Here is a 16,339-nt window from a genome sequence, read left to right on the forward strand (position 1 = left end):
CTGTCCTAAGTATAACTGTGTCTGGATCTAAGTTATTGATAATATCAAGATGTTATGTTATATTTTATTAGCAGAAAGGTAGGACATGAAATACTGTTTTGTTAATTGTTGTGTTAGCTGCTTCAAATGGACTTGTTGCCTTCATTGAATTGTTGCCTTCATGTCCTACCTGTTGATTTAATGTGGATATCTAGTTGGACCCTCCTGGAAACAGATACATGGACTGATTGAATCTTTGGTCAGTTCCACTAGGTGTCTTCTTAGGGCTCAAAGGTATATTGGCAGACAATAATGGTTGCGTATTAATGTTCACACTGCCCCCATTTTTGCCTGCAGATCAGAATCCTATAAACTGTAATTAATCTCTGGTTGCAGTTTCTAGAGGTTTTGATCCAGGAAATGTACTGGATCATCAGTGATTCTTAGGATTTTTCACTCATAAGGGTTACATGTGCAAAAATGGGGTTTTACATCAGTGAGGTCAGTTTCTAGCCAGCTGAATGAGTACTTGTTCAATGGCTTTTATCCTATCTTGGCATTTTGATGCTAAAATGGCTTTCTTTTTAATGAATTTTGATAGAAACTTCTATATTTCCTGGAATTACTTACTTCCCCATGATTTTAGCGTTCTATGTTTTTTCTGTCTAGCTTAACAGTTTTAGGCACTTACCCATAGATTAGGTTAAAACTAATTTCATTAGTTCTGTTTCATCAGAACTCTGAGGGGGGAAAAGAAGGTTGGGTCAGTGTCTGACAAAGCAGGCAGAACAAGGCTTTAAATGGGATTTTTAAATGTCTTTTTGGAAAAAATTACTGTGTAACATGAGCATGAGTATTCTCATTGTAGACCAGCCAAGTATTCTTACAAGGCTGACTTTTATAGAGAATGCTTTACTTCTTTTGCAGCTGGTGTGGTGCTGAGGTTAAAAGCATGAACAAGAAAAGAGTTCCTTGTTGAAATATAATGATCACAAAGCTCAGCTTCTGCCTCCCCTCTTCTGTAATGTGTAAATTTGGAGGGAGGGAGTGGATCTATAGCCATAGGTGACCCTGTTGTGCTCCCATTACCATAAATTAAGGGCTCAGGATGGCCAATATCACTCCCCAGAGGGGCATTTTGTTCTATTTTTGCCCATGTAATCTGGATCAGATCTGTGGAAAACGTTTGTTCAACTCAAGTGACTATCTAGTTACTTTTTGTTTTAGGAAGAAACAGAAATGGGGCAGATCAAGTAATTATGCTTTCTAGAGGGTGCAGCTGGCCACAAAGGGGGTCTCTGTGAGGGCTGCCCCAGAGCTGGATGCAGCTCCAGAGACTTCTGGAAGTCATTGACCTCCTTATGTAGCTAGAATTCAAGATTAAACCTGATTTTTTTCCTCTCTTTATTTTTTCACTATCAAATATACATGATTTCAACTAGTTATTTCCATATCTCATAGTGCATAGTTTCAATCTGCACTTCTCATGTTCCTCTGGCTTAAAGCCCCAATTATCACTTATCCTACACACATCATTTATGTCTTATTTTTACTTGAGATGGATAAATTAATCTCCTGGCTAAACCAAAAAGATATTTAAAAAATAGAGGAAGAATGGCTACCTGTTGTAGAGTACTGTAGAAGAAGCTGGCAATAAAAAAGTAGGCAGTTGGGTTTGCAAAAATATGTTCTGTTTTGAGTACCAATGTGATACTTAATAAATGAAGTAGAACTTGAGTGATCTTTTAAGAGTTAAACCTGATTCTTATATATGAATCTATGGCCCGTTACAGACCGCCCAAAAGGGGTGGTCTCGGGCCGCTGCCGGTTGCAGCATGGAGGAGTCGCAGCAGCCAAACCGTGCGACTCCTCTGCGCTGCAAAGAAGGAGCGTGAAAATTGCGCTCCTTCCGGCAACCCGGAAGAGATGCCACAAGTGCCAAAGCGCGCACTCGCGGCATCACTTCCACCACGCGATGTGCGGATGCAGAGCGTCTATTACGTCAAAATGGCGGTGGCCATGTGGAACGGCCGCTGCCATTTGTTACGGACTCTGTCCGTAACAGGGACTGGGACGTCCTGAGGACGTCCGAAATGGTCTGTAACCCGCCTATATGTCTTACTTGTACAGAATAACCATCACTAAATTTAAGCTGGGTTATCAACTCTTGCGCACCGAGAACTGGCATGCCAGGGCATGATTTACTATTTTGGCATGACCAGCCATCAAATTTGTATGTGAAACAGGTGATGTGGAGACTCTGGATTTGCCACCACCTATTTAAAGAGTGAAACTCTTAGTAACAATTGGAGGTATTTTCTCAGATTTAGTTCCAAAACACACTGCAGAAATAATAATGCAGTTTCAGACCACCTTAACTGCCCTGGCTCAATGCTAGGGAATTCTGGGAACTATAATTTTGTGAGATATTTAGCCTTCTCTGTCAGAGAGCTATGGTGCCCAAATGAACTACAATTCCTAGGATTCCCTAGCACTGAGCCACAACAGTTAAAGTGGTCTGAAACTGGATTATTATTTCTGCAGTGTGTTTTGAACATCAGTGGTCAGTCTGGGTTGCCAAGAGGTTTACAAAGGATTTTCCTACTGTTTTCATTGTAGATGGCTGAAGTTAAAAAAGGAACAGCGTACAGTAAGTTAAGGCTATTGGAATGCTCACAAACTCCGATCAGAACAAAGTTGCGGATATGTCTGATTGGAATGGACATTTGAATATACATGTATCAGCTGGTGCAGTAATTTTATAATGTTGTAGAGGATTATACTTGACCCAGACAAATCAGTTCAGTTGTAGTAGTAACATGATGTGACACTTTTCAAAGAGATAGTTGTGTTAGTCACTTTCAGCATAAAAAGGAAAAGCAGGGAGGGAGGGATCTAACAGTACCTTTGATACCAAAATGAGCAAGCAATTCTGAACTACCATCCACTCCATCAGATGCAGTGGGGGGAGGGAGTGCTTGTACAAAATGATCCACGTGAGTGACACCTTTGCTTCCTGATCATACAAATTTTATTTCATCCATAAAGTAATTGAAAATATTATATTTAAAATTACCTTCAAGCTTTGTGTATAAAATGTATACAAAACATAAATGAAGTTCATGTTTAGACTTTGGTCCCATCTTCACAATATCTCATTATGTTTATGCAAATATTCCAAAATCTGACAACAACCCCCCCCCCCCCCCAAAATCCATAACATTTCTGATCCCAAGCCTTTCAGATAGAGATTCAGCCTGTATTCAGATATAGCAGTTAGGCACAAAGTTGTTCCTAGATCCCTCCCCTACAATTTCATTCCTTTGATGTGATAAGTAGATTGAGCATCTTGTGCCCAAAGACACAAACCCATTTTGATAATTAATCTTGCTTCTTTCAGGTTCGTTGGGGTGATAAAGGATCGACTGAAGAAGGTGCCCGGCTAGAGAAGGCCAAAAATGCTGTGGTAAAACTACCTGAAGAGACAGAAGAGCCATACCAGCCTAGACCACCAAAACCAAAGCCTACCTCATCCCCTCCTCAGGAAAAGTGGTACACACCAATTAAGGTACTTGTCCACTCTTTGGTCATTTAACCACTGCTAGATGTTGGTTTCCATGTCAGTGGAGTGGTGAATCTTATCTAGGTTTTAGATCAAATTTTAAAAGAGTTGTCCAATGTGCTGAACCCTATCTCCAAAATCAGAGCCACCATGATGTAGCATTGGACTGTGACTCTGGAGACTAGGGCTTGGCCACTGGGTGATCCTGGACAGGTCACACACTCTCAGTCTCAGAGGATGGCAATGGCAATGGCAAACCCCCTCTGAAGAAACTTCCCAAGAAAACCCTATGATAGGTTTGCTTTAGGGTCACTGTAGGTCGGACTATCTAGCCCAAGGCCACAGTGAGTTTAATAATTCAACATAGACGAACTTGGATCTGCCAAATCCCAGTTCACCATTCTGACTGCCATTAGATCTCTATTTCTTTTCTGATCATTTCCCTCCTCTATTGAGGATATTTGCTATTTCCCAAGTGTTGGGGAATTACCTTGCCAACACTGGAATTCTTTCAGTCCTCTACATTTACTATGGATTTACTACAAAACCTTGGAGGCTGCACACTCAAGCCAACATCCTATTCATGACTTACATTTATTTAATTCCCTTTGGGGATGGGATGCAAAGGGCAGTTCTCTTGCCTTTTCACTCCAACCAAAAATCTCCCATGCTCAGCAGCTGTCAAGTCCCAAACAGGGGTTGGTGTTGGTTCTTCATAGTACAATGAAAAGGAGAGAAGTGAATCAAAGGGGAGGGAGGTGATTCAAACCATGAAGATATGTTTTGTCTGAGCTCCTGGGGAAGTAAAAGAAGGGTGTGGTTACAATAATTTCCCCCCTTCTTTCTTCTCCTCCTACTGTGCTGAAACCAGCAGTTTCTCCATAATCTGAGGCCCGTTACAGACCGCCTAAAAGCGGTGGTCTGCCAGCGGTGCCGGTTGCTGTGTCTGGGAACCGCAGCGGCCAAACCGCACGATTCCCGGGCACAGCCAAAAAGAAGCGCCAAAATGGTGTTTCTTTTTGCACTTCAGAAGTGGTGCTGTGAGGCACTAGTCACGCACTCACGGCATCACTTCTGGGTTGCGACGTCCGGACGCTATGCGTCCACGATGTCAAGATGGCGGCGCCCATGTGGACGGGCGCTGCCATTTTGTACGGACTCAGTCCGTACAAGGGTTGAGGGGCATCAGGAAGTGACACCCCTTTCTAACCCTAGCACGCCCTTTCCTAACCCTAACATGCACTATAGGCACGTCTGTAACGCACCTGAGTCACTTTTACCTCTTGCTCATTCCCCACCAGTAACTGAACTTATTTTAATATGAGTTTTTGTAGGCTACAGTTCACTTCAGCGGCATCAGTACTGCAGAAATAGTCCTGTTTGTCACTTTATCTGCCATGGCTCAATGCTATGGAATTCTGCAAATTGTAGTTTATTGTGGCACAGGTGCTATAAGACTTGTTGTTTTATTCAAAGATGCCTCTGTGGGACTATTCCTTGGCAGATACTCAGTTTAACTTTGTTTCTGTGGTCAAAACGTTAAGCAAAAGAATATTAAAGGTTTTTATATCTAGGGGTTTGAAACCTGCATCCCTCTGCACTCTAAACTCTCATAAGTCCCAGTCAGTGTGACAGATGGTCAAGATTTGTGGTTCTACAACAGGTTTCTCAGCCTACAAAAATAGTGTTCTTTGTCCTTACAGGCAAGAACAAGTTCCTTCAGTATTCTCCCTACTGGATGAGAAGATGAAGCTTTCTCTATACTTCTCAATAACTGTTTATATGTTGGGAAGTATTTGTCTGTGCTGAAATACACAGGGGTCTTTTTCCAATTCACAAACGCATTTTCTGTGCAGAAAATATGATTTCTGTGCAGCAGTACATGTGGTTTTTCTGTGCAGAAAACCTGTTTTCTTCACTTTCTGTGAAGAAATAAGTTTTTCTTTTAGTGCAGAAATACATGCTTTTTTATATGCAGAAAACATATTGCTACACTATTTCTGCACAAAAGAATACTTCCTGGTGTGGTTTCTTTAGCATCAGGAAATCCCTTTTGCAGGAGAGAAATGAACAACAAATGGATATTCTTGCCATTCCTCAGCAAAACCCCAAAGTTACTAAAGCCTAAACCATATTTTTAGTCCCACCTAGAAAGGGCTACTGAATCAGTGAGATTCATCTATGTGTTGACACATAAGTGAAAACTTGATCAAATAGGCCTAACTAATAAACTAGAAGTATTGAGGCCATAATCTTTATTTGATCTCTCTGGGTGTCTTTTTAAAATCCCATATCAACTTAAAATAGTAAAAGACCAGAACTTAGAATTTCCCACTCATTTAACACATTGTTAAGAACCATTTAGTTAATCACACATCACTGGCTCAATGTGTTCCCATTAAGCAAAATTTATGCCTAATAGCATCCCGTTTAAGGAGTGCTCATTGTCCTACAGTGTCATTTGGCTGAAGATTATCTCCAAGACATAGCCAAGGACGGTTAATGGTTTTGAGAACTGCTGCTGCGTATACCAGCTAATCAAAAGTTTTTTTGGTCTCCTCTGAACAGGGTCGACTTGATGCACTGTGGGCTTTGCTGAGGCGGCAGTATGACAGAGTGTCTTTGATGCGACCGCAGCAAGGAGATGAGGTTTGTGGGCATGTGCACATAAGTCTGAATTGCCATGATCCAGAGGCCTCCACTTGATAAATGGAATGTTTGTTTGATGCACACATGAAAGTAGAACTTCATGTGATTTCTTTAAGGTATTGACTTTGCAGGGAAGAATCAGAGGTAGATGCATGAATGTACACTCTCCCTTTCACCATGCAGGCAGTTATCACATCCTCCCTGATGCTATTGGCTTACATAGGTCTGCCAATATGCTTACGTGAGGGATGCGGTGGCTTAGCAGTTAAGGTGCTGACTTTGGCAATCGCAAGGGTGGCAGTTCAAGACCCAACCGCTGCATGATGGAGTGAGCTCTCATCACTGGTCCCAGCTCCTGCCAACTTATCAGTTCAAAAGCATGTAAAAGTGCAAGTAGATAAATAGATACCACTTTGAAGGGAAGGTAACAGTGTTCCATGCAGTCATGCTGGCCACATGACCATGAAGTCTTCTCTAACAACGCTGGTTCCCTCGGCTTAGTAACGAAGATGAGCACCGCTCCCTACTTTTGGATATGACTAGACAAACTTGACAAAAGAAAAACCTTTACCTTTATGCTTACACAGGAGGTCTAGTCTGAGATGACAGAGATCTGGGAGGACAGTGGGAAGGTAGGGGGCTTTCCTGGTACCCACTGTGTCCAAAGAATAGTTGTTTGGGCTAGTGGGGACAGCAGGAAAAACTGTTGCTCCTGAATAACCTAATTGATTTGTGCTTGTGTAACCCTTCTGGTTATGGAACACATTCCACCAAGAGGATTCCAGCCAACATTTTGTATACCAAATTGGCTATCAAATTGCCACTGTGCTTCCCTTTCCCCCCCTTTCCTTTCTCCCTTTCCCCTCTCCCTTCTCTTCTCTTCTCTTTTTCCTTTCTTCCTTCCTTTAATGGAACATCACATCTGTGATGAGCAACTTTGTGACCGGGTAGCTACCTAGAAGACCATGGCATATGTATCATTACTTCACCATTGTGACAAAGAGATGCAGAGACGAGAGAAAGCCAGTCCTAAACAGCCGAGTGTACACATTCACCTGATGGATGAATTCCAAACTGGTTGTAATTTTCCTCCCACATTCCCCCAACAGCAGTTCCTTCCACTACATGTCCCAAACCACTTTTGTAATAAACTCCTCCTCTTCCTCCCCCTTCCTCCTCCTCCCTGAGGATCAATGGGAGCTTATCAAGTTTGGAGTTCCAGTGTGAAGCCTGCCATTTTGAACAGCTGCCTATATGCATGTTCTTGCAAGTATGGGCCAGGCATTGTTACAGTCTTACACACTCTGTAGAACACTTGTGAATGCCTTCAAATGGATATGCAGCTCAGCTTATGCTTTCTTCAGGTCAAGATCTTGAAGATGGCTGTGGAAATCCCATTAAATAGAGAGCTTTAGCAACATATCATAGTATACTAGCATGCTATTAATATAAATCAGAGAGCTGGAGCTAATTAATTAGTGGGACTTTACATAAAAACAAGATCAAAAGACACCGGCTTGATAAGTTTGCATTTTACCGTCTGTGGTGTTCATTGCTGGGACTGGAGGAGGAGGAAAGATTAACCATGCAGCCTATGCATGTCTAATTAAAGGTAAACCTTTTTTTTATTTCAATTGCTTCTAAGTAAACATACTGGAAAATCAGTGAAATGATTAAAAGAAACAAAGTTGAAGGGAAGGGCCACATCACCAAAATATTTGTCCTCGAAATACCAAGTCAGCATTATGTATTTATGTGTGAATCTCTTTTTCCGACCAGCCCTGATTAGCACACACACACACAAAAACTGCAAACAATTCAGGAAACAGAAATGTTAGAACAAGTGTTTATTGTTTGTCCAGACATACACTAATACAGCCCCAGAATGAAAACAGGTTTTAAACTCTTGTCTGTCTCTCAGTGCAAATGCAAAAGAATGTCTGCATGTGAAGTCTGCTGTGGTTCATGGTTTTGCTTCCTGCACATGTGCTAGTTTTACCTGCACCCTGTTTGTGTGTGCATTAGCATCTCTGGATCACGTCAGTAGACCAGTTTATTAGCTGTTGAGACTTTTGTGCTGCAAAAATTAGATGATTTCTGTATTTTTTATTTGTGACAGGAAAAATGGGAGTCTCTTTCTTAGCCAACAGAAGGTGAAAGCCTGTTACCTGTTAAGCAAACATCATCTAGTTTTTAATTTGGCTGGAAAAAATAGATGGAGTGAGAAAAAGAGAGAAGGAGATGATAGATGTTGTTGAAAACTGGGGCAGTGATATGACTGTTGACCAAAATCCTAAAGATTCCTATTATGTTTTTGGTGGACTCGTAGTGTTGTAAGAACAGAGTCTATCTGTCTAAGGGCAAATAATGTTTTACATTGTGAAGGAAAATTTATTCATTTATTCAAAAATTCTAGAACCTTGTGTATATGAATCAAGTAAATATAAAATATACGCTATTCAACTTCTTTATCAATAATTGGATGATGGAATAGAGGACATGTTTCTCAAATTTGCATATGAGACTAAATTAGGAGGGGTAGCTAACACCCTAGAGGACAGGATCGGAGTTCAAAAACGATCCTAACAAATTAGAGAGTTTGGCCAAAGCTAACAAAATGTATTTCAACAGGGAGAAATGTAGGATACTACACTTGGGAGAAAACATGAAATAGAGAGATGTAGGATAGGTGACACCTGGCTTGACACCTAGGCCCTGTACAAACAGGCACCCAAGTACGTACTCTGTACGTACTAGGGTTGCCTGGGGGCATCTCTTTTAGACGCCCGCAACCCTAGTACGTTCACATGGGCGCTGCCATTTTGATGAAATGGACACCTAGCGTCCGCACGTTGTGGCGCCCAGGTGACGTCACGAGGGCACAAATGGCCACTGCAGCATCACTTGCGTGCCGCAAAAAGAAGCCGCTTTTTGCGGCTTCTTTTTCCGCCACTGGGAAGCCTCGTGGCAGACCGCCCTAGATACTTTTTGCAGTATAGTATATGCAAAAAAGTATCTAGGAGTCTTAGTGGACCACAGGTTGAATATGAGTCAGCGACGTGATGCGGCAGCTGAGATAGCCATGCAATTCTAGTCAGCATTAATAGGAGTATGGTGTCTAGAACAGTTGTCCCCAAACTGTGCCCTTTAAGAGATTTTGGACTTCATCTCTCAGAAGAATCAGCGGTATTGGTGAATAGTCTAGGATTCTGGGAGTCCAAAATCTCTTAAAGGGCACAGTTTGGGGACCACTAATCTAGGAAATCAAGGGTAGGAATAGTGCCACTCTATTCTGCTTTGGTCAGTCCTCCCCTGGAATACTGTATCCAGTTCTGGGCATCATAATTCAAAAAGGATGTAGACAAGCATGTCCAGAGGAGAGAGACTAAAATAGTGATAGGTCTGTAAACCATGTCCAATGAGGAATGGCTTAGCGAGTTGAGTATGTTTAGCCTGGAGAAGAGAAGGTTAAGTGGTGACATGATAACTATGTTTAAATATTTGAAGAGATGTTATATTGAGGATGAAGTCAGCTTGTTTTCTGCTACTTCAGAGATTAGAGCATGGAGCAATGAATTCAAGCTACAGGAAAAGAGATTTCACCTCAATTTTAGGGAGAACTGCCTGATGGTAAGAGCTGTTCAACAGTGGAACATGCTCCCTTGGAGAATGGTGAGGTTTCCTCCTTTGTTTTTAAACAGAGACTGGATGGCCATCTATTGGGGGGTGCTTTGATTGTGAGTTCCTGCATGGTAGGACATTGGAATGGATGGTTATTGTGGTCTCTTCCAGCTCTGTGATTCTACACACACACAGAGAGAGAGAGAGAGAGAGAGAGAGAGAGAGAGAGAGAGAGAGGTGCATCTACCACATTACCTAGCAAATGAAACAATGTAGGTACTTGTCATATAGTTTGTATGTTCTAAATAATTCACATATGAATCTGAGATCTCGATCGAACAATTGCAGCAGAAACAAAAGGAGAAGTCCACCCCTTCGTCTTTTTCCCCTTTTCCCCCTACTTTGCTTATAATCACCAAATACTAATGGCGAGGCTGGCCCAGTTTGAGGACCACCTGCTGTTGACTGGAGAAGCTTTGATTGTGGATGGAACCCCTTGGAGTCATCAATTTTTCAGCTGACAATCAGTGAGGTGAGGGAGACTTGTACAGGTGTGAGCTAGCAGGTTGTCATAGACATCTGTTCCGAGCAGAGGCCTAGCTCCACACCAGCCTGCAGCAAGGCTTCTGGATTGTCAGCAGATGTAGTTAAGGATGGAAGAACAGTGTTTTTGGTCTCACATTTGCTGCCTGAGGCAGGGCTGAAACACAAAAGGTAGAATGGGGGTGGACACAGCTGCACTCCTAAATATGCCTCAGGCACAAATAGAAGAGATCTAATGTAGTTTGACTCTGTTGTGGTGGGGAGATGGGGAAAGAGAGCCACTTCAGAGACAACTTAGCGTGGCAACATCTGCCACCAAGTTTCCAGGGAGTGACAGGGGACAGCAGGTACAGATCGGAGTCCCCAAATAAACAGCCCACATTAAGCGATGAACTCTTTTGAAGGCCTTCCATCAAACATGTTGGAGTCCTCAGCAGGAGTTTGGGGGTTTTTTGGTCTTTTTTTTTCCAAAGCAGTGTTTTGGGGTGGGCGTTGGGTGAGTTTTTTGGTTGAACTAACAAGGTAATTTATAAATGATGCATCACCACGAGCCCTTGCTGTTTTGTTTAAAGTTAAGAGAGAAAGAGGGAAGAAGAAAGAGCCACAATACTTCTGGGGTTGTTCTGTTAAAAAGCCAGTTAATCCTCAGACGTGCTTCTTGAATTATTTGAGGTTATGTTAACCTTCAGACCACATTGGTACACTAAGGCAGACACTAGATTGTTTAAATGTAATCATAGCAACACTGTTGCAGAAGAAAGCATTGGTTCCCCCCCCCCCCCCCCGGCTGCTTTGTTTCAGTCTTGTTTCAAGGGACTTGAGGCAGCAATAGACAGAAACTTGGCATATAGTTCACTGTGCACATCCAGCTCCTTTGCTCTTTATCTAAGCTGGGGCATGCATTTGATTTATGAGTCAAGATTGGCATAAAGATTCATAAATTACTCAGTTTTTTCAGGGCCTTTGCTGTTTTTTTCCTTGTTGGATTTTATCTTGAAAGTTACTGCCACTTTTGATCCTGAACATATATAAAAATAGTTGTACAGCTTCAAAAAGACTTTAGTGTTGTTCTCAATGCAGAGTAGTGTTAGGGTTGTCCATTGACCTTGCCATTCCAACAACAGAACATTACACAGATTAACATGCAAATCATCTCCTTTCAACCAACAGTATATACAAGCCCCACTCTCTTCCATTCCAGTGTTCTCTGAAGATGCCAGACACAGCTGCTGGTGAAACACCAGGAATAAACTCTTTTAGAACATGGCCTCATAGCCTGAAAAACCCACAAAAAAAGATGGATGTCTCAGAAGCCTTCAGCTTCACATATCACAGGGGTTTCTTGGCAAGATTTCTTTAGAGGGGATTTGCTTTTGCCTTCTCTGGAGGTTAAAAGAATATGACTTGTGCAAGGTCAGCCAGCAGTTTGCATGACTGAGTGGGGATTTGAACTCAGAGTCCTAGTCCAATTCTCAAACCATCACACCTTGGTGGCTTTCATGTTGGTATGGGATATTGGACACTAAAGATTATTGGTTTTCAACAGGGTTAATTATAAATGGCAATCACACCCACCTACCCGAGCCACGGTGCATCATACCCAACTCAACAAAAGTCATTTTGACCTATGAACCAGGCAGGTCTACAGACAATTCTCCCCATCCATATCTAGCAGTAAAAAAATCAATAACAACAAATAAAACAAATAACAATTTATTGCTCTCTCATGACCTTCCATATCTGCTGCCTAAGATGGCCACTTCATTGCACAATGGTAGGGTTGGCTCTGGCATTCTTTTTATTTCCAACAGATGAGTTTTAAGCAGCTACCCAAATGTCAAATGGCCCCTGCACCCTTTATTTATCTTCTTTGTATCAACCTCCCCTTTTTTCAGTATAATTCATTGGAGTTATCTCAGTCCCAGTTTTTTTAAAAAAAAAGTTTATAAAGTTTCCCCTCTTCCTCACGCAACAATTACAAGAAGTGGACTGGGCTAAGATAAAGTGGCTAACAACACAGTATATGTAATAGTAGATTTAAAATATTCCACTTGACTATACTACATTGGCCTTCAGTTTCTGGACCCAGCCAGAGTAATCATAATGTTTTTTTCTGGACTGACTGTGGCATCTTTGTGTGTGAGGAACAGTGTGAAGTGTGTTTTCTTTTTCCTTTGAGAACAGATCTTTGTGAATACCAACTCTGTATTGTGTTGGGTGTGCAGCACCACATTATTCTCTGCTTGTAACTTCAGAGTCTTTATAGAGAGCTTGTCTCTGTTGAAGGGATATCATATTGAGGAGGGAGCAAGCTTGTTTTCTGCTGCTCCAGAGACTAGGACCCAGAGCAATGGATGCAAGCTGCAGGAAAAGAGATTCCACCTCAACATTAGGAGTAACTTCCTGACAGTAAGGGCTGTTCAACAGTGGAACACACTCCCTCAGAGTGCAATGGAGTCTCCTTCTATGGAAGTCTTTAAGCAGAGGCTGGATGGCCATCTGTTGAGGATGATTTGATTTAGATTTCCTGCATGGCAGGGGGTTGGACTGGATGGCCCTTGTGGTCTCTTCCAACTCTATGATTCTATGAACAAAAGTCAGCCACAGTTATAGAACAGCTCAGTGCCTGCTTGAACATGGAACATCCATAACCTCGTTAAGATATGGTATCCTTCTGATCCTAATACATTGCAGTGGGATAGTCATTCCATACAAATTTCAGGTTATTAGAAAGCAGAAGGAAAAATACTGTCTTAAATCTAGTCACAATCAGACTAAATTCATTGAAACAGTGATAACTAAACAAGTCAGCACTTACATAAGTTTAATTGATTCAATGCACATCTAGATTTAAGTCCATAGCTACTACCCTTGGGCCAGCAACTTAAATATTCATGAACACTTGGGATATGATAGCTCTGCAGAATACAGCACAAATGGAATAAGGACAATAATACCATTGGATTACGCTGGAAAGTGTTAAAGCATTGAGTTTGTTTTGTTGTTTACATTAGCCTCTGTTGCAGTAGCATATCTATTGCCAATATTTGATTGGGCCATTTTTTTCTTTCCCCCTTTCATTTTCATGACGACACCCTGCAATGTGGCAGATTGTAACAAAACAGTTGTATTTAATTGGAATGAGGCTCCCAGGGAATGAAACGCCTTCTATATCTATATATAACTATGCTCCATCATAAAATGCAAACTCTCCGATTCCAACACAGCGCTTATGACCTGTTGGGAACTGATGTGGTTTATGTTAATGCCAAGTATCTCATTAGTCCAGTTTACAGAAGAGCCTGCTACCATTCCAGAAACAGCAAGTGGAAATCTGACAGTTTAATTCAGTTGCTCCTCTCCAGAGGAGACGTGACAGCTTTAACTGTCTTGTGCACCCAGATTTATGAACTAGTCCTACGCTCTTAACCAGATTAGTTCCTTTTCCATTAACTGTGGAAAATAGGGCAGCTGTCCGAGCGGCTGGTTGTAAATTCGATAATGTCTGCTGTGTTAATCTCTAAGCTTTTCAGATGGAGAAGGCAACAGATAACAGGATTAAAGTTTCCCGACCCAGGGTTTTCACAGCCTCAGATGGGGGTACCAGGCTCAGAGGTGGGGGCTGAGGAAGAAAAGGAGGATTGTGCGCATAGAAATGGAGAACAACTTCTGCCATTAATCTTAATTGATTGCCAAGAGGTTTTAATCTGAGCTATTAATTAGGAAAGTCCTTAACACACTATCTGTATAGGAACATCAGATGCTCTTTTGTGAATTATGATGTGTTTGTGTAGATACAGGATTTACTGAGGGACAATATATTAAAAGCTCATGTTGCATGAGGATTTTTGTTGATTAGGGTCAGACTGAACCTTGTATGCACACCAGAGTGTAACACACACATAGTGAAAATCAAATTTGGCTAACAGTGCCATTCAGATATGTATGCTGGCCACCCAAATGAATTTCATGAATGTTTGAAAACAAATAATGTTTCCTTGCTTTTGGGACACATTCCAAGTGAACGTTGACAGTTTATCTCATTGCAATTGTTTAAATTCATTGAGTTGTCAGAGACTCATAACAATATATACACTGATAGAGCTGTATAAATAATAAATAATTTGTTTGGGATTTGGGGAGCCACCAAATTTCAGATATTCACAGACACCATGCAAAGCTGTTCTGTTGCAGCTGAACAGAAATTGTAGCAAAATGTTTCTTTAAAGTATGTTGTATGTGCTAATAATTATAAATAAAATATTGCTATTTTAAGGGAGAACAGGATGCAATCTTGTCTTCCTCTCTTGTGCTTCCTAACAAACAAATCCATACTAGGTTTTTTTTTTTGGTAGGAAATGTGTTTTTCTTCACGTATGTATGGTAGAGGACATATATTTGCAAAGCTATCAACAGCCCCCTGTGCAATATAGTCATTTACATAAATATCCATATTTATTTCTCTCTGTCAGTAGCTCCTAGTAACATAACTTGGCACGATTACTAGTATACAGAGCAATGCATGCAGCATCTTGAATCCCAGATTGGACACATCAGTTTTGGTAATTCAGAACGTTCTGTTGCAAAGTCTTGGCATAGATATTTTCTCCTAAGAATGAGCCTGTTTCAGGTCAGCTGAGTATCCCTTCCTGTCATTGAATAATTCCTCTCTCTGTATTTTGAGAAAACTCAAAGCTTCAAAGGTGACTTTTAAAGAGCAATTACTCAGTTACAGTTACAAGATGCCAAAAGTAGTTAATCATAATTACTTTTAAGAAATCACACCATTTTTGGTTTCTCCAAAGTGACTAAAATATTTTTATTTTTAAAGAATATCTCTATGATAAAAGCCACTGCTCTATTGTACCATATACATATTTACCTGTTGTTGCTTCAACACCCATAGCAGAGCATAAAGCAGCAGAACAATGTGAAGTACAAACCAGTGCTTGTACCATTGCACCAAAAACGTTATGAGTGAGATTGTTTCTTATAAAGATATGGTTGTTGTGTAGCTTAGTTGTACCCTCATTGTGGAAAACCGAATATACTACAAGTAACTAGTTATTTGTAACTAGAAGGTTTTAAGGTATATGTGTGAACACTTCCATTATTTTCTTCCTATGCTGTTAACCTTTATTGTAGGAATGGATGATAACTGACATAGTTAAGGTAGAGATAATTGGTATATTGGTCTGCTAACAGAACTCATGCATTTCGTAGGCGTGTAGAAAAATTGTGGATTAGGCAATTTGCCCTCAAAATCTGATACAGTAAGTAGACACAACAAAAGCCAGTGGTGAATTCTGGCTATAGTATTGGAAACTCAAGTGGCTGTCTAATGCAAGGGTGCTGGCCTCAGTTTAATGAAATGATCACCATCTCTCAATATTGGTTAGTCTTCTGAGTTGTTATGAAATGTTTTTGAACTTTCAAACTGCTAAGAAGATTGAAAGAACTGCATCTACACAAAGTCAGAACAGATCTACTTGTTTTGTATTACTAATAAGGAGAGTGACGATGGTCAATCGATGGTTAATTCAGAGACTGTTTCTCTAGTCTTTGGCATGAACAATGTTATATCAGTGTTGGGGAAGAGCATTGTGAATATGGGATGGAAATGGATAGGGGGAAAAGATATTAACAATGACATCATACCTCTTAATTGGTGAATTCACATATATTTTAATTGGCCAGAAAATATACCAACTATCTCTACCTGTTGAGTTGTGAGAATACCTTGAGCAAATCACACTCGGCCTTTGATGAAGGCAGTGGCAAACCTCCTTTTGCTTAACCTTGACAAGAAACCCCTACGATGGTGTCATCGTCAGTTGGTCTCAAAGTGATATGTATGGATCAGCAATAAATTTGGATTCCACCTTACTTCATATGTACTAGTCAATTGAACCCTATGCAGATTGGTGAAAATGTGGGCTGCATAATTCAATGCAGAGTTTGGTATATGTTGAAATTGGTGCATTC

At 41.0% G+C, this 16,339-nt stretch overlaps 1 protein-coding gene across 1 annotated transcript in view; it reads left to right on the forward strand.

Annotated features, from left to right (window-relative positions):
• ANTXR2 (ANTXR cell adhesion molecule 2) overlaps positions 1-16,339 on the forward strand; it is a 159,403-nt gene that overhangs the window by 89,767 nt on the left and 53,297 nt on the right. Inside the window, exons 15-16 of the mRNA XM_089526263.1 lie at positions 3,380-3,547; positions 6,110-6,190. Coding sequence (XP_089382389.1) covers positions 3,380-3,547; positions 6,110-6,190 — 249 coding nt within the window. The remainder of the gene's footprint in view (positions 1-3,379; positions 3,548-6,109; positions 6,191-16,339) is intronic.

This window comes from Sceloporus occidentalis, unplaced genomic scaffold, assembly GCF_023333645.1.
Source record: "Sceloporus occidentalis isolate IW3139 unplaced genomic scaffold, rSceOcc1.0.p SCAF_5, whole genome shotgun sequence".
In the NCBI taxonomy this organism is placed as follows: domain Eukaryota; kingdom Metazoa; phylum Chordata; class Lepidosauria; order Squamata; family Phrynosomatidae; genus Sceloporus; species Sceloporus occidentalis.